Consider the following 15,895-nt stretch of genomic DNA (forward strand, 5'->3'; position numbering starts at 1 on the left):
TCAGCTACAGCCTACCAGTATCTCCGACCTGCCTGCCTAGGTACCTACTACCTATTGGAGGCAGATAACCTGGCACTCAAACAAGCAACGACGTCAGAGCTCATCAACCCCCCTCCCCTACCCAACATTGCTGTCATGACATTTGCCAGCTAGATTGATCGTGTTTTATTTAAACTTCAGCTATCTCCATAACACTTGCATCTCTCCTCATCCACCATCTGTTTTACATTATACCCCATTTGCACTCAAGATACCCTGCCAAGACTCAACTATACCTCAACTGCTAGATCTGCTCAACTCTACCTATACAGTACTCACGTCACACAAACAACCAAGCCATAATGGAGACCATCAACAACCTCACTGCCACTGCCTCCAAAGCCATCTGGGGCGAGAACCAGACCGGCAACAAGGAGCCTGTCTCTGGAGTCAAGGGTGACACTGCTCACGGCGAGCCCTACGATGCCGGCAACCTGGGTGCGTCATGGGTCTCTGTATTGATACACGCGAATCATCTTACTGACTATAATGGCCTATAGAAACCCCACAGCAAGAGAAGGTAGCCGAGAACTTCAACTACGGACAGGAGAACACATCCGGACTCGGACGAGAAGACCCTGTCTCTTCAACATCAGCAACTACTTCATCTGCAGTCCCAGCTCCCGCCGCAGCCCCCAACCACTCAAAGGACACCACTGCTGAGCAGAACGATACCCGCGCCCCAGAACAAGCCGACAAGGGTAACAAGGATCTCCACGATGTAGACGACACCTCTGAAGGTACCGACGCCAAGCTTGGCGAGGGACCTGGCCCCCGTCCTATCGACAAGCTCGCCAAGGAGTTCGGCGGTGATGCAGGCAATGTTCCTGTCGAAGGAGACTCCAGCAAGCCCACTGAAGTCGGCTCGGGTGCTGGCGAATCATCCAGCTCGGAGAACCAGCCCCACGACCCCAAAGAGGATGAATATATCACTGCCTCCGGATTTGCTGCTGACGGCGGCAACTTCGACGCTACCAAGCCAGGTGCTGGACGCGAGGCCGACCGTAAGTAGAACTTCAGTTCCTACCCTTTGACCCCGGCTAATAGATATCAGGACTCATGGAGCAGAAGGGTGTTCACCTCGGTGAAAGTGGTAGCTCAGAGCCAACCTCTCATACCGAATCGCACTCTAGCAGCAAGCACCACGGTAGCTCTACCGAGGAGAAGAAGGACAAGCCTAGCCTCGGCGAGCGTATCAAGGCCAAGCTTCACAAGCACTAAATGCCCGATTGGCAGATCGGTGCAAGGAACATGTAGAGGTTAATGACGGAAAATGATATCCCAAACGGCTTACACCATGGAATTTGTATTTAGGCGCTATTCGAATGCGTTCTCTCTCCTGTTAGCTGCGCTATCTATTTGAGTAATTGACGCTTTCTCGGACCTTCGTGCCATCAGCCTGCCTACTGAAAGTTACTATGTTACTAGCAAAGTCCAAGTGGTTGTATACCTTTGATGTGTCATGCTACCGAATATGTGAGATTTGTGAACAACCCGGAGTAGCGGCAGATGAGATGTATGCGCAACGCTGAAACGGGCAACTACATGCTCGTCTGTTTCTTTGATCAACCACCCTCAACTTCGTAACCTCGGCAGATGCAGAGGACGGACTGCCTCACGTGTTTGGCAACGTGATGACTGATATGTGGTAAGCTCAGAGCACTGTTACATCGACCATCAATATTAACTCGCCGCGGTGTATCTGCACTATTCACTGCATCTGAAATCCAACAGTTTCGAGAGTTGACCCTGCGCTCCCTTCAGAAGCCTCTAATTTTACTATGCGCCCAGCTCCCGGGTCTCCCAGGTATATTCAGTTCTTGTGCGACCAGCGTACACTTGCTAATGCCACCGTTCATGCCCGTCAAAAGTTTGAAAACGTCTCCCATGCAAAGTCCCCTTATGATATCTGGTACGCCAAACAAACCCGCCCCAAAATGATCCCTAATCCTCGGAGTAGGGTTGCTTTATCAGCCCGGTTTGGAGCCCTCTTTTTTCGAAATGCCTCGTCAAATTAAAGACGTTCCCATTATCACTGGCGCCTAGGTCAAGCATCTCCGCACTTTCGAAAAACCCCATGTTACCAAATGCTACCACACCAACTCCTCCGGGCCGTCTCCCGATCCTGCGCTGTGGTGTCGTGCCGCTTTCCTGCCACTTCTAATGGTTTGCAGTGCAACATACGCCGCAAGTCATGGCCACTTGGGACCACCATAATCTGTCAGAATGGCTGATGGTGTTGCAATACCACCCATCCTGGTCCGTTCTCGATCCGCTTTCCAAAACTAGATGCTTGGGACTCGCAGCCGCATAGATGTTTCGAACATTCGCAAGGCTTCATTGCTTAGAGGAACCCAGACTCGGCCAAAACCCTGTAATTAAGAAACATCAAGTAAGCATAGATCTTTCCATATTTGGCCAAGAAAAGGAAAACAAGGGACAAAGAAAGCGAGCTGCTAATGCGAACTGGCAACCTTGATGTGACAACTATCGTAAAATAGCGACTCAAAAGAAAGAGGACACCGCCCCATACGATGCGGGTGTATTCCGCAATGCAACATACCTCACAATCTTTTCATCCTCGCGCTCACGAGGCTCGACTTGCAAGCTCTTGTCATACATCTCGTGTACATCACCAGCAGCCTGCATGTTGTTCAGGATGTAGTCTTGCAATTCGGGTACAGGCTGCAGTGAGTACCCGACGTTCTGATACTGCTGAATGTCCCGAATGACCTCAGCGGTCTTAGCACGTTTGGCAAAATTGATGAGGTTAGTTTTCTTAATGATGGAAGGAATACCATCTTCGATAAATGTCAAGTCGGTCAAGTAGACACCTTTGCTGGTTGTGAGTATTACCATTCATAGCCTAATTCTCGGAAAGGGGGACATACCGAAAAAGGGAATACAAGGTGGGTTAGCGGCATGAAGAGCTTCACGGTACTCGCCGAAATTCTTGGTACTCGCCATCACTCTCCGCATTGATTCTAATGTGGCATGTGTACGCTGAGGCACTTGGTCCCATGTCCGCTTGAGACGAGCAATGGGTGCAGTACCCAGTGCGGAGATAATCGATGTTAGTGTCGAGAAGTTGTTCAGAACACGACAACGCTATGCTAAAGTTAGTCATCTTGTGATGGACAAATATCATGATTCGAGTGACTCACATCGGCAACGGAAACGAAGTGTTTGATCACTACCACTCGCTTCTTGACTTCCATTTGTGCCAAAATCATTTCGGCGACCCAGTTCGTCATTTGGTTTGAATGGAGGATAAGTGCTTTGACATTGGGGGCCAAGTCAGGATCGCCCTCAGGGATCTTCTTCTGCCAGGTCTTGTTTAGACACTCTGTCGCCTTGACCTTGCCGTACAAGCGAGACTCGACAATCGTGAGCTGGCGCGCGAATTCAATCACGTCAATATCCAGGAATTTCAGCTTCTTCATGTTCTTGGGCATGATCGGCGTCGGCGTGTTCTGGTTCACCGTTTGGATCATCCTGCGAGCACCAGCATCCTTGCCGCTCAGCCTTTGGTCAAGGACTGCCATTAAAGGTGCTGAGCCGGGTGTCTCTGTCGATTTGACCGTATCTTTCGCGAAGCTGTAGACATCTCGAACAAGTTGTTTTGACTCGTCGTTATGGTCCTCCATCCAGAAATTATCAAACCAGTTCTTGAGGATGTTGACGACGCGGAATCGAATAAGCTTCTGTTTTCGGTCCCTCCAAATCTCAAAATCAATCGGGTTGAGACCCTCCGGCGGTTGAATGTTGAATCGCTTGATAAGCATTTCGAAGAGTTCTCGGGCCGTTGTAAAAGATCGGTAAGTGAGGAGGAATGTGTTGTTGAAATTTGAATCAAGCTTGTCGTGACGAGTTAATTGCTCGACAAGGGCGAGCAAGGATCCTCCCTTGACAGTAGGCGGCGAAGTCTTGCTGTCCCAAGATACCTCGTGCTCGTAATCCAAGAGCAAGAATTCCGGTGTGTCTTCCGTTACTGGAACTTGCGGAGACGGGTCTTCACCAAAGATCTTCTTCACCTTGGAATAGTCACCTCTGCGCATATTGCCGGGTGCAGGCTCGCCTTCAGTGAACGACTGTGATGTGATAAGAGGCGGTCGCACCGGAGCGGTTCTCGATTCTGTACGCTGATGTGGACGATCGTAGGGCATTGTCTCGCCTCTTTGCAGAGTGCTTCGGACAAAGGAGTTCTCTCGTGGGCGAGGTTCTATCTGGTGTGATTGCATGTTAATTTGAACCTGCTCGGATAACAATTGAAGAGAGAAGCCGATATGCGAGGAATTAGTTTCCAATGCCCGGGCACATTGTCGCACATAGTCCAGACGGTTCTCCAATGCCTCGCCACGAACTTCGGACCATTCGTCAGCCAAAGGTCCAGCGACAGCTTGGCATCCAAGGATGAGATCAGATATGTTGTCGTAAAGACTCTGCTTGTTGGTGCCGAGGTCAGTTAACTGAGGTGTCTGGAAGCTGTTGCCTAGAGAAGACAGATCAATGGACTCAATCATGGCAATCCATTGTCTGAATGTATCAAGAACCCTCCCACCAGCAAAGCAAACGTTGTTGCCGATAACTTCGTGTCTGTAAGGTGTGACAATCTTCTCCATCACAACTAGGCTCTTGTCGAGTTCCCGGATGCTGGATACGAGAATGCGCTTCTGCTCGTCCAATCGCTCGAGCATTTTGTTATCCAAGATTGCAGTTGGTTCCACAACACCCTCCTCGTCTTCGAGGAAATTGGCCGTGATTTCATCTCGCGGACCTAGGCCGTTGTTTTGCCAACTGCCACCTGTAGTACTGCCAATGACAAATCCAGGGAAGAGTCGAGGAATCTCCTCGCCACGTTGTTGTCGAGCCACTTCCACATAGCTGTACACACCCATAAGAACACCATCGGCCTCCTGCAGACATTTTTGGATAGACTCAGCATTGGGCCAATCCGCAGCCGCTATATGGGAAGAAATGACGAGCTTGGAGAACTTGGACATCATATCTCGGAAGTGGGGATACAGAGCTTTGTTTGTCGATATAATAGACGGTTGGCCCGAATGGTTGTCAGTAGTCCCCGAACCAGCGGCGAGCAGCAATCGTAAGTGATCTGATATGTCTTCAGCTTTCGCTACATATTCTGAACGGTTGTTGTTCATGATAGCTTCGCGATAGCGGTCAATAGCTCGTCGCATGTTAGAGACAAGCAGGGTCCAGCTTAGAGAAGGTGTAGAACCATCATCAAAGAACGATCGAGGAACGGTGGCCGTAGTGGGAAGGTTGTAAGTGGTGCTAGTAAACGAGGTTGCTGATGCTATGTTGGGAACTTGCCCTGCAGAGAGAAGGCCATTTGACGAAGCGCCATTTCGAGTACGGCCAACAGGTGATGCGCCGTTGATTGAATCCATGGATGTCGATGGCGACAGAGCACCAAAAGAAGAACGATGGCGGTTCTGAAGAGTGTTAGCAATTTTACTTATACAGCAGTAGCCTTTGCTATCTTTTTAAGTACCTTTGCACGACGTGTGGTTAGTCTCGACGAGTCGCCTTCGGCCTCGGATGCAGATGTCAAAGATTCGTCGTCCTCGTCTTGGGTAAGACCACGAGCCATCATCTCAGGAGGTGGCCTAGTTTTATCGGGGATATTGACATTCATTCGATCTCGTGGGCCAGTCTCATTGTTAGATACAGGAGACTCCAAAGGCAGTTCCATGCTGCGGTCTCCTGTCATCATATTGTAATAGAACAAGCGCCCATCGGGGGTTGCTTGCGGAATCCAGAAATCGGCCCTTGAACTGTCTCCCCCATCAGTCCCCTCGAGCGGCAGTGCGATGGGGCCATCCAGTTCAGAGTCGTCGTCTTGATCATACTGATCGTCGTAAATCTCAGGGTCCTCGACATCATCCTCGACGACATCAAAGGCACCGTTGTGGGCACTGTCGGGTATATCGTCGGGACTCGTTATAATTTGGCAGTAGTTGCTTGGGAACCAGCCTCGAACGCCATTTATAACACCATCCCACCAGCCACTCTCGAGCTGGGTGATGACTTGGATAACGTCTCCTTCGTGGAAACTGAGACTGGTGCGATCGTCGGCCTCGTAATCGTAGAGGGCGCGGACGTACATGGCGCCCATGGGGGCGGTACCGACGATGCCGTTCATGAGGCCCCAGGCGGGATCAGCCCGAGTAGTTGAGTATTGTTGTTCGGAAGCTTGAACGGGGGTAGACGTGATGCGCACGGAAACGGACTTTGAGTCGCCGGAGGGGTCGTGGATAGTGCGCGAAGAGTGGATACTTGGCGGCACGGCGGCGGTCTGTATCTTGAGCATGTTGCGGCTGCAAAGCTCACCTCAGGGCATGGTCAAAAACGGCGGGCCCTATTGCTGATCAAGAGGAAGCCGATTTTGAGGATTTTAGTTTGAGATATGGAAGAAACGGCACAGCAGCAGCATGCCACGAGAATTACAAGGAGTCGCGAGTCGCGGGATGGTTGCAGGCCTTGCTGTGGAAGGCAGAACACGGAGTAGAGTAGAATAGAGGGCCAAGAATCCAGGGGGGGTTGCTTAGATGGGTGAGCGCGCTGGGACCAGGCTCGATGCGAGTGGACGGCGAGGGGCTGACAGGAGAAGGAGTGAGGGCAAGGAGGAGAGCGGCGACAGGCGGTTTGACTGAAACGATACTAAGTTGGAACGAAGATACAAAGCAGAGCAGAGGGGCCAATTTGGTCGAAGGATGATAAAGCGCTGCGCAGCGTCTGTGAAAAGACGGTATAGAAAGAAGACAGACACAGACAGACAGACTGCCAGAGAAAGAGGTCACAGCGGGCAACTAACTTCCATGGTAGAGGTAACGTTTAAGTGGCAGGCGACCGACCTATCTACATACAGCCCGGCGCAAATAGCTCTGTACCTTGGTATTAACGGATCGCTGTCCCATCGACAACCTCTATCGGCAGCAGACAATTTCCAAGCAGTGGAGTTTTATTAATCTGAGTGTTCGAGAAGAAGAAAAAGACCGGGCATTTCGATCGTACTGGCTGATTGATTATTTGATTGACCAATGTTGATGTGGAAGCAGTTGAACAGGCTAATCATTTAGAGCCTGATGAGGGGTCCTACTGTGCTTCCTCCGGGCTCGTCTTTGCGCATTTGATTAACATGCATCCAATCCCTTTTTCCGTTTAGCACATATGCCCTTGAGACCTTGTCACATAGCAGGTCTATTATCACTCTGTTGTTCCGCAGTTGGCAAATCTTGTCCACTCGTTCGACATTTCAACATTGATATCTTCTGACTTTAACAGGTACCTACCCAGGTATGTACGTATTGTAAATTCGCTGTTGGGCTTATTTCTCCACTATAAAAATCACGTCGCAGTGAAACCGTCCATGTCCCATTCGTCAACCCTTTTAGGTAACTGGTTGGGTTTCCGATTCTGCTACATGCGAAAGGAGAAACGGGGCCGACACAGCATAATAACCGTGTCAATTCTGCCAAATACTATCATCTTGCCCGCCCTGCCCTGCCCATCCTTGCGTTGCAGTGGCCAGATGGATTCCACGGCAGGTGATTAACTTAGGGTACAGTCAGCTCCAATATACACAGAACACAGCTCGAAATCAATATTGCCTTGCCTACCTTAATAGCTATGATAGATGGGAGAGTGTAGTCCGGACTCACTACTACCTGCCTCCTTCAACACTTGACTGGCCCTGGCTGGACAAGAGTACGGCGGAGCATGCTATTACTTCTATTACTTATCATCTCTTTACATAGTACATCTGTCTCTCCTGTGACAATCCCCTCCCAGCACATGAATCGCGTTCTGCTTCAATTCAAAAACATCGAATGTTCTTTCTCGAGCTCTGACCAGGATGCGTAGCAGAAGGTTCAAGGACACACAGGAGTACACAAGACTCAACTCTGCTCAGCGCTCAAGACTTCACCGTACGGGGCGAGGACGATCAATGAAACCTCGCAAGCGGCCGGTTCTATTCTGGTCTGTTCTGGTTTGGAATGGCGACGAATTGACTGTACTGATGGGCAGGCAAGTACATAATATGTCATGCAGGCTGCAGGTGATGAGTGCGCAAACAGGAGTCATTGTCCAGTTACCTAGTATCCCAGGTTGGTGGTGACTGCAAGTGACGACACTGTTTGTCTTGTACCAATTATTAATCACCAACAGAGGTCATGGCAATGAGACGGGTCATTCTTTTCAACCATTCATTTAAAGGAGTACTATCATGAAATGAGTCAGCAGAAGAACGATCAAGTCATGCTTCCAAGTTATTGCTAACAGGTTCTTAACCGCGTACTGGTCATCGACAGTTTGTCTTTTGCTAAGCTTCAGATAAAACGAGACGACAGCCCCTTGTCTAATCTCATCCTCATCTCCCAGTTGTCTAGTTTATAGCCAGTCCGCGCACCCACCGCCCATGACAACGAGACTGGCGCATAAGCACGACCATTATTTTCCACCGAGCGTACCTTTCGTATACGCAGAAATGAGTTTAGCAGTCTCAAAGCCGCTGTGGATCTACTAAAACAGAGTTCACATCGTCAGGTAAGTATTATATACACAACCAAACCTATGGGTTGCATTCCACTGGCCTCAAATCGATTAAAGGCCACCACAAGAAATCATAGGAGGTCAAGAAAAGCAACAACAACAACAACAGAAGGGTAGCAAACATGCTCCGCTTCCTATCGCCTTGACACCACGTGGAGCCTAACCCAAACCAGGGCACCCTCTACTCCGGGAGACTGCCGCGGACCCGCACTCCATTATTATCTGTTAGAGGGGACATGTACCCAGGTAGTCTAGATGTACATTGATGTATCTGATTGTACACACAGTGCCCAGATTATGCATTGTGATTTTGGAGAGAAAAGTTATGCGCTCACTATCCATCATTTAAGGTTCCAGATGTTGTACAAGTCATGACCACTGAATATCTGAGATGAAGCTGTATGTCGTTATAAGCACTGCTTGTTGCGTCCCGAGCCGTCCCGCATCAGTTGTTGGCTGAACCAGGCCAATACACAAAAGGTAAGCATAGGTCTTCCACGTTCAACAGTCTCGATATTGTTACTAGTCGGGACGATTCAGATTCAGATTCAGCTCAGCGTTTGAGGAAACAAATGCAAATGCTCAAGTGCAGCAAAACAGCAGCCCCTCCTCTTCTGGAAGCAATGGACTCCCCCTCCATCCTTTCCATTAATTAACTTGAATTAATGCTGGATCCCTTTTCGGGCGCCAGTACCGTTCGACCGTTGCGGGGTACAACAGTGTTGCAGGACAAATAGGTTGCAGATCCGAGGGGGCCGGCAAGCTGAGAGGGGCTCTATTAGCGTCTCTCTAGAGTTTCCAATCTTTCCATAGCGAGATGAACCCTTCTAGCTCACGACTCGTCTCCCTGGAGCTGGCAGCCATTCTCATTCCTCTGGCGACGAGCTTTGACGCGTTGTGGATACGCGAATGAATCATCCAGAGGCTTGCCCAGCTGCTAAAAGGAGACACCAAGAACAAGCCTGATTTGATTCTTGGATCGCGACTATACCTGACTGAGTTTGTCGACTGAAATGTGATGCCTGATTATTAGTGATCGTTCGTTCTCCTGTCGATCTCGCGGGCCAGATTCATTCTTCATTTCATGACAGGCTCGATGACGGAGTTATACATATAGAGTACATATTGTTTGCCTCTTTTGTGGAACGTCCGCACCCTCACTATCTCGTGCCTGTCTCCTTGCATTTTGGCTTTGCATACTCCGTATAAGATATCTTCCTCCACATATTGATTTGTCGCTGCTGGCATCACCGTACAAGCACATACCAGTCGATGTGCTAGCATCGCGGCATGACCGACAATCATTCAAAGTCCACCGCGCTTTGGTGTATCCGATGAAGTGAATGATAAGCCATCGAGGGTGCATAGCTATCTCAGTACAAAGGTACCCAGATAAATCAATCGCTATCGGTAAATCAAGACGTAAATATGCAACAGAATGGAGTTGGTAGGCCGGAACCTTGGGCGGTCTGGGTTTTCGCTCCAACAAGTGTTTCGTCGAAAATGATACAATGTCTGATGATATACATAAAAAGGTCCATGAAATTAAACATCTAATCATGGTGAGATTAGACTGTTCCAGAGTTGCAATTCAGGCAGCGAGCCGTGTCGAGGGCCTTCTGGGCACTATACATAATGGCAGGACAGGCGTCCAAACACGTACAGTGCATAGAAATAAAATTCAGCCATCCTGATGCAGGGGTTCCTCGGACGCGAGGTGAACAGGAAGTCTCATCAGCTTCCCCGTGTAATAGTCCGTCTCCCACTAGGACTTTACACGCTTGACCAGGGGAGCCTCACATCAAGTGGGGCGCGGAATGCAAGGAGGGCCCGCGACGACGGTCATCCTAGGCCCTGCGCCGGTGTACTGGGAACGGGATCTCTCTTTGACAGGCCGCTGTACTATGACGCTACGCCCAACTTCGCTGGTGGGATGGATGTATTAAAGACGGTGATGGTACGCACTGAGCAAGAGGCATCTATCTATGGAAACGCAATGCTCGCCGAGTCAGATAACAGAGGAAACGGCCAAAGGCCTTCCATGCCAGCCAGGAGTTGTTGGTTGGTGATGATGATGGAGCTCTCAGGGCTTCCCCGCCTAATCGCTTCCGTCAGTCCAGCCCCGGATGATTTCATGATCTCGCGATCACGTTCCCAAGATCTGTGACTGGCTTGGGCTGCTTGCTTGAGGCCTGGCGGCTAGGAAATCTGCTTGCTCGCTTCTGGCCTTTTCTATTTCTGTGTTGTCGTTGTTGGCCAGCGATAATGCGTGTCTCGTGCTTCGTTGCTTTTTCCTTGTCGTTTGGACGATACCGCTGCCAGTCTGCGTTCTTGATCAGACCTCCTACCCCTGCTCCTTTTTGACTTCCATTTTCCGGCCTCCGTCCCTTATGGCCTGTTTGCTTTTGACATGCCCCCCTAGCTCTCTCATCGTGCCTGTGGATAACGGACCAGTAGACTACTGCACTCGGACCGCCAGTCTTCGAGGCGGACAGGATGAATTACGGAGCGAGTGGATATACATTCCCTGTACTTTCAGCAAGGTCTCTCGACACCGACATTGACTCCGACATTTCGTGGCCGTCACCGACTCTATCACCGTCAAGTATTATACGATGTGTCGCTCTTGACCGACGGTTACCAAAACGGAATCGTGTCTCTAGTTGTCTCTGCGTTGGGGGCATGTAAAAAAAGAACAATTGCTTGCTTAGTATCGTGGGTGGTCTCCATCAAGTACATGTCATCGTGTCCATGTGGAGGCGTCTCCTCAGGACTTACATAGGTACTATGTAGTTGGCTGTAGCCGGTAGAGCAAAAGGCCAAGGTTTGCACCGATGCAGGAACCCAAGAAAAAGACGGTACCTAGAGGCACGTTTATGCTTACACTTATGCAAGTATCCTTTTGCCTCTCTGTCGAAGTGACAGTGGCAGAGTACGTAGGTAGATGGTCTAATACCCGGTGCGTGCTCCGTACCTCAGCTAAGATTGCTCCGTGCCAATTATTCCAACTCATTAGATTGCGTGCCGGCCATAGTGTCTCAGCCAGCATCCATCAGTCAGTGCTGCTTTTAATTGACAGAGGGCGTTGGCTGCTGCTAGGTTCTCCTGACAGAATTTTCACCTTTGGGTTTGTTCGGCGCTCGTTCGCCTCGCTCAGAAGCTGAGGTGCTTGCTTCTTCCAGTGCTCGTCCGTAAACGGTTAGGAGCACAATGGATGGCTTGAGCTGCCCCTCGTCGTCGCCCCTCCACCGAATTGGGCCCCGCTATTGTATCAGCAAGTGGACCAGGTAGGTGCTCACCTGGTCTACGGACATGCTCGATACGGACTGCTTAGAGGGGAGAGGCCTGGACTCACAGGGGTGTGACGGGGGGCTCACCAGCCTAGCATTGTTGGCTACGCACTGAAAGTCGCTGCTGGACTGCATTAGTATTCCTGCATTCGTTCTCTGTTCACTCAGGTGAACAAGTACCTCCTAGCGAGCGTGTCCACGCCAGTAGTACATACCCGCCAAGGAAGGTCAATGTCCATGCCATCTATGCAGCCGTGGACCTCGGGCTATGTATGTCCTGTGCAAGTTGTCTAAAGACTAACCAGGTAGTCCATGCTTTCTGTGCTGTGCTAGGTGCTAATGCTGTGTTGTATGTATGCTGCACCGCACTGCGCTGGCACAATTGTCCCGGGAGCTGGCCGTCCAGCCCAACCCAGCCTCAGCCAGTGACTTCTCAGCCACCCCTCTCTATCATCCCTCCCTCCCTCGCTCCTTCCATCTCTCCCTCGCCTGTTCCCTCTTCTTGGTTTTCCATGGATGGTTCCCCTCCTTCCTTCTTTCCCTCCCCACCCAGAAAATAAGTGCCCCCCCAACTCCCGGGTCACTCTCCCCTCCGGATTTCTCCCCCCTCCCTCCCGTCCGCCCCTCTAAGTCTTCTACGTCTGCTCCCCTCGCTTTTATTCCCCTTCTTCCTACATTCCCCCTCCATCACCACCAGCTCGACTCATCCCGCAACACTTTCGTCTTATCAACCGACCTGTACAAACTTTCGAAGAGGCCGTTCAAAGCCTTTAACCTTAATCAACACCAGCATCGCCGCCTTTCCATGACCATCGATCAATCATATCCAATGACCATCATCACATTCAAGATCACCACTTTCACCCTTTAAACCCCACGGGAGTCCGCGCAAGCGAAGAGCTAGCAGTCGAGAGCAGGAGCGAGAGTAACAACATTCTACGAATCAGACGATATTCAACCATCGTGCTGTCAGGCTTGGCCTAATTGCCCGATTACCGATCGCAAATTTGCCGTCGTCCCCTGTCGCCATCCACGCCTAGGAAAACGCGACCCGACTACGTCAAAATGCCCGGTGCAAACGTAGCAGTCCTCCCGCCCCCCGCGGCCTCGACAGCCTCTTCGCGAAAGGCCTCGCTGGCACCCGAACGTAAATACAAGTGCCAGTTCTGTAACAGGGCCTTTAGCAGGAGCGAACATCGAAGTCGCCATGAACGATCACGTATGTTACACTACCCCCTTCTCAACGGCCCACGGTCAACCCACCCGCAACCCCCCTCTCTGCCAGTTTGGTGGCAAGCTAACATATCTTGCAGACACAAAGGAGCGACCTTTCAAATGTATGAAGTGCAGAAGCACTTTTGTCCGTCGCGATCTTCTTCTCAGACATGATCGTACAGTCCACGCCAAGGATGGCGGCGTCCCACTTCACAGCGACGGCAAGCGCCGGGCTGGCCCCAAGACCCGCGCCGTCGGCGCGCCCTCGAAATCATCAATCGCCATCGATACATCAACTCTGGAGCAAATGGAATCCGGTGCCGATGCCATGTTCGACGTGGAAGCTGCTGCAATGCTTGTGGCCGATCTACACCACAAAGCCACAGCTGCGATGCGCGAAGACCACTCGTACGAGGACAGTCCTTCGATGGCATACTCACCCCATAACGCTTCTGCCATGGAATCTACAGTGACATACCCATCCGGTGCCATTGCACTGCCCCAGGTTCAGTGGGACGGTTTCATGTCTCAATCAGTCGCTGAGCCCAAGGCACACTCAATAACCTCAAGCGCGTCTGGTTCATTCGAGTCGCAGCCTTCTTTCACCAGCGGAGCTACAATGCAGCCTCAGTCTAACCAACTGCCTCCTATCAATGGTCAAAATTGCAATGGCTTAGTCCCCGCTCTACAGTCGATGATCAATTCGTTACCAAACTCTGCCGCCGCGCCACCATCCCCTTGGGTTTCGGAGTCATCCAAAGCTGGCTACAAGGCTCCCGAAGTGTCAGGCGACGATGAGCGCAACGCTATTTTGGACAACATCCGCAATGCAGACAGCGAGCATGCCATTCCTGAGGGATTCCGTCTTCCTGGCCTTGGATCGCTAAACCGATACCTTTCAACATACTTTGGGCTATTCCACCACCATCTACCTTTCCTGCACCCAGCCTCATTTCACCCTACCAAAGTCTCACCCCAACTGTTGCTGGCAGTCCTTAGCATCGGTGCTCTTTATGCCTTTGATCAAGAACAAGCATACATGCTCCACATCGGCTCCAAGGTTTTGGTTAACCAATTTCTTCAAAGTAAGGAGAACTTCAGCTCTCGCAAGTGCCCCTTGTGGACGATGCAGAGCAACCTGCTGAACATGATCTTTGCCAGCTGGAGTGGTGATCCCAAGGGCCTTGAATGGACGTGCTCGATCAAGAGTCTGCTCGCCAACATGGTCGCCGGTAACAGGTATGAGCTTAAGCTCCGCCAGGAAGCTCGCACAAACGCAAAGCCAACTCGTGCCGAATGGGTCGAAGACGAGGGCTGCCGCCGTACATACTATGCAGTCTACATCTTCTTTGGCCTGCTGACTCTCACATACAATCATACACCTGCCATCAGTTTCAGCGAATTTGAAGATCTACAGCTCCCTTCAACCGAAACACTCTGGAACTTGCAGGTTGCAGATGAGGCGACGTGGCAAGAACACCTTGCAGCTTCCACGACTGTGACCTTTATGGAGGCTCACGACAACCTTTTCCAGGGCGAGACCCTTCGGTACAGCACATTTGGTACCCGTGTCATGATCAATGCTTTGTTCCTCGAGGTCTGGTATCACAAGCGAAGCCCTGAAGCATTGCAAGATGTGGTTACAGAGTACAAACTGCGGCTGGCTCTGGAGACATGGGAGAAGTCTGTTGACATGTGCGAGACCGAAGCATTCCCGGTTCCCATCAGCGCCCCTCACAAGGGCCACCCCTTGATCTTCAACGCCAAAGCCATGTACCGTAACGCTCGTGCCCGCCTAGAGGTCGACCTCAAGGCAGTACAAGAGGCCTTACGCTACCATGAACCCTACGAGGTTGCGGCCGCGATGACGCATGCTCGTGACCGTGTAAAGCGTTCAAGTGAGATGGTCAAGGTTATCGACGAATGCTACAATTGTCTTGAAACCGTTGTCTCCCAGGGAGTGAGATGGATTGCCCGTGTATCGCCTACCAACTGGAGCGTAGAGCACGCGCTTTGTGGCATGGATCTGATGATCATTCTGTCACTTTGGCTCTATCGTCTGGAACACGACGAGGAGCCTGCTACCCAGGAGGAACTGGCAATGTACAACAAAGTCCGTCAGCTTCTGGTCAAAGAAATTGACGAGAACTACATGTCCCAACTGAGTGCAGTTGTTGCAAGACTCTGGGGCTCGATTTTGGACGAAGTTGTCGTTTGGGGGTATGTATCAATCGTTTGATGATCTCAGCGCAACATGGCTAACCGTTTAATAGCATGACACGACTCATGGGCGACTCTTTCAAACTACACTCTCAGGCTCTCGTCGGCTATGTTGACGACCCTGAAGCTTCCTCTAATGTTTCCACTCCCTCGATGATCTCGCAGGGGGCCGATGAGGACAGCGTGTACTAAAATTAATTGGTGATGACTGAAATGACTTTTCCTATTATTTTTGCCATTAGGCTGGTTTGGGCTTTTTCTTGTCTCCTAGGCATATACCTTTTCTGGCTTTCTACGTCATGTTTAGTTTTGTTTGTGGGTTAATTCGTTGCTATCTCACTTGGTCAATTCCGGCGCGAAAGGCTCGGGAGGGAGTTGGACTTGTCTATCTCCTTTACATTTACATCTCCTTACGATTCTGATTTCACTATCTCCTTGGCGATACCCGAGGCAGGGCGGGTAATCGCAATGTCCAGTTTCTGTTTCGTTTTTACTGTTAGTTGTTTCGAGTTTTGTCTGCTGATAGGCACATGGTTCGCCTTCTTCGTTGCGTC

General features: G+C 50.7%; 3 protein-coding genes across 3 annotated transcripts, besides 1 other annotated feature; 2 read left to right on the forward strand and 1 right to left on the reverse strand.

The window, feature by feature from the left end:
* Positions 1–341: 341 nt before the first annotated feature.
* On the forward strand, positions 342–1,260 carry FPSE_09313 (uncharacterized protein; the record flags this gene model as incomplete). The annotated part of the gene is made up of 3 exons (XM_009262430.1): positions 342–477; positions 540–1,043; positions 1,094–1,260. 3 exons carry the CDS (start codon positions 342–344, stop codon positions 1,258–1,260), a joined length of 807 nt encoding a protein of 268 aa, XP_009260705.1.
* A 1,123-nt stretch (positions 1,261–2,383) lies between these two features.
* Positions 2,384–6,373, reverse strand: FPSE_09314 (uncharacterized protein; the record flags this gene model as incomplete). Its single annotated transcript, XM_009262431.1, has 5 exons — positions 2,384–2,411; positions 2,603–2,873; positions 2,931–3,147; positions 3,204–5,495; positions 5,555–6,373. 5 exons carry the CDS (start codon positions 6,371–6,373, stop codon positions 2,384–2,386), a joined length of 3,627 nt encoding a protein of 1,208 aa, XP_009260706.1.
* A 5,986-nt stretch (positions 6,374–12,359) lies between these two features.
* Positions 12,360–12,393: a microsatellite.
* A 578-nt stretch (positions 12,394–12,971) lies between these two features.
* FPSE_09315 (uncharacterized protein) lies at positions 12,972–15,533 on the forward strand (the record flags this gene model as incomplete). Its single annotated transcript, XM_009262432.1, has 3 exons — positions 12,972–13,125; positions 13,220–15,341; positions 15,395–15,533. The coding sequence occupies 3 exons, from the start codon at positions 12,972–12,974 to the stop codon at positions 15,531–15,533; spliced, it is 2,415 nt and encodes an 804-aa protein (XP_009260707.1).
* Between the last annotated feature and the right edge of the window lie 362 nt (positions 15,534–15,895).

This window comes from Fusarium pseudograminearum, chromosome 3 (genome assembly GCF_000303195.2).
Source record: "Fusarium pseudograminearum CS3096 chromosome 3, whole genome shotgun sequence".
In the NCBI taxonomy this organism is placed as follows: Eukaryota; Fungi; Ascomycota; class Sordariomycetes; order Hypocreales; family Nectriaceae; genus Fusarium; species Fusarium pseudograminearum.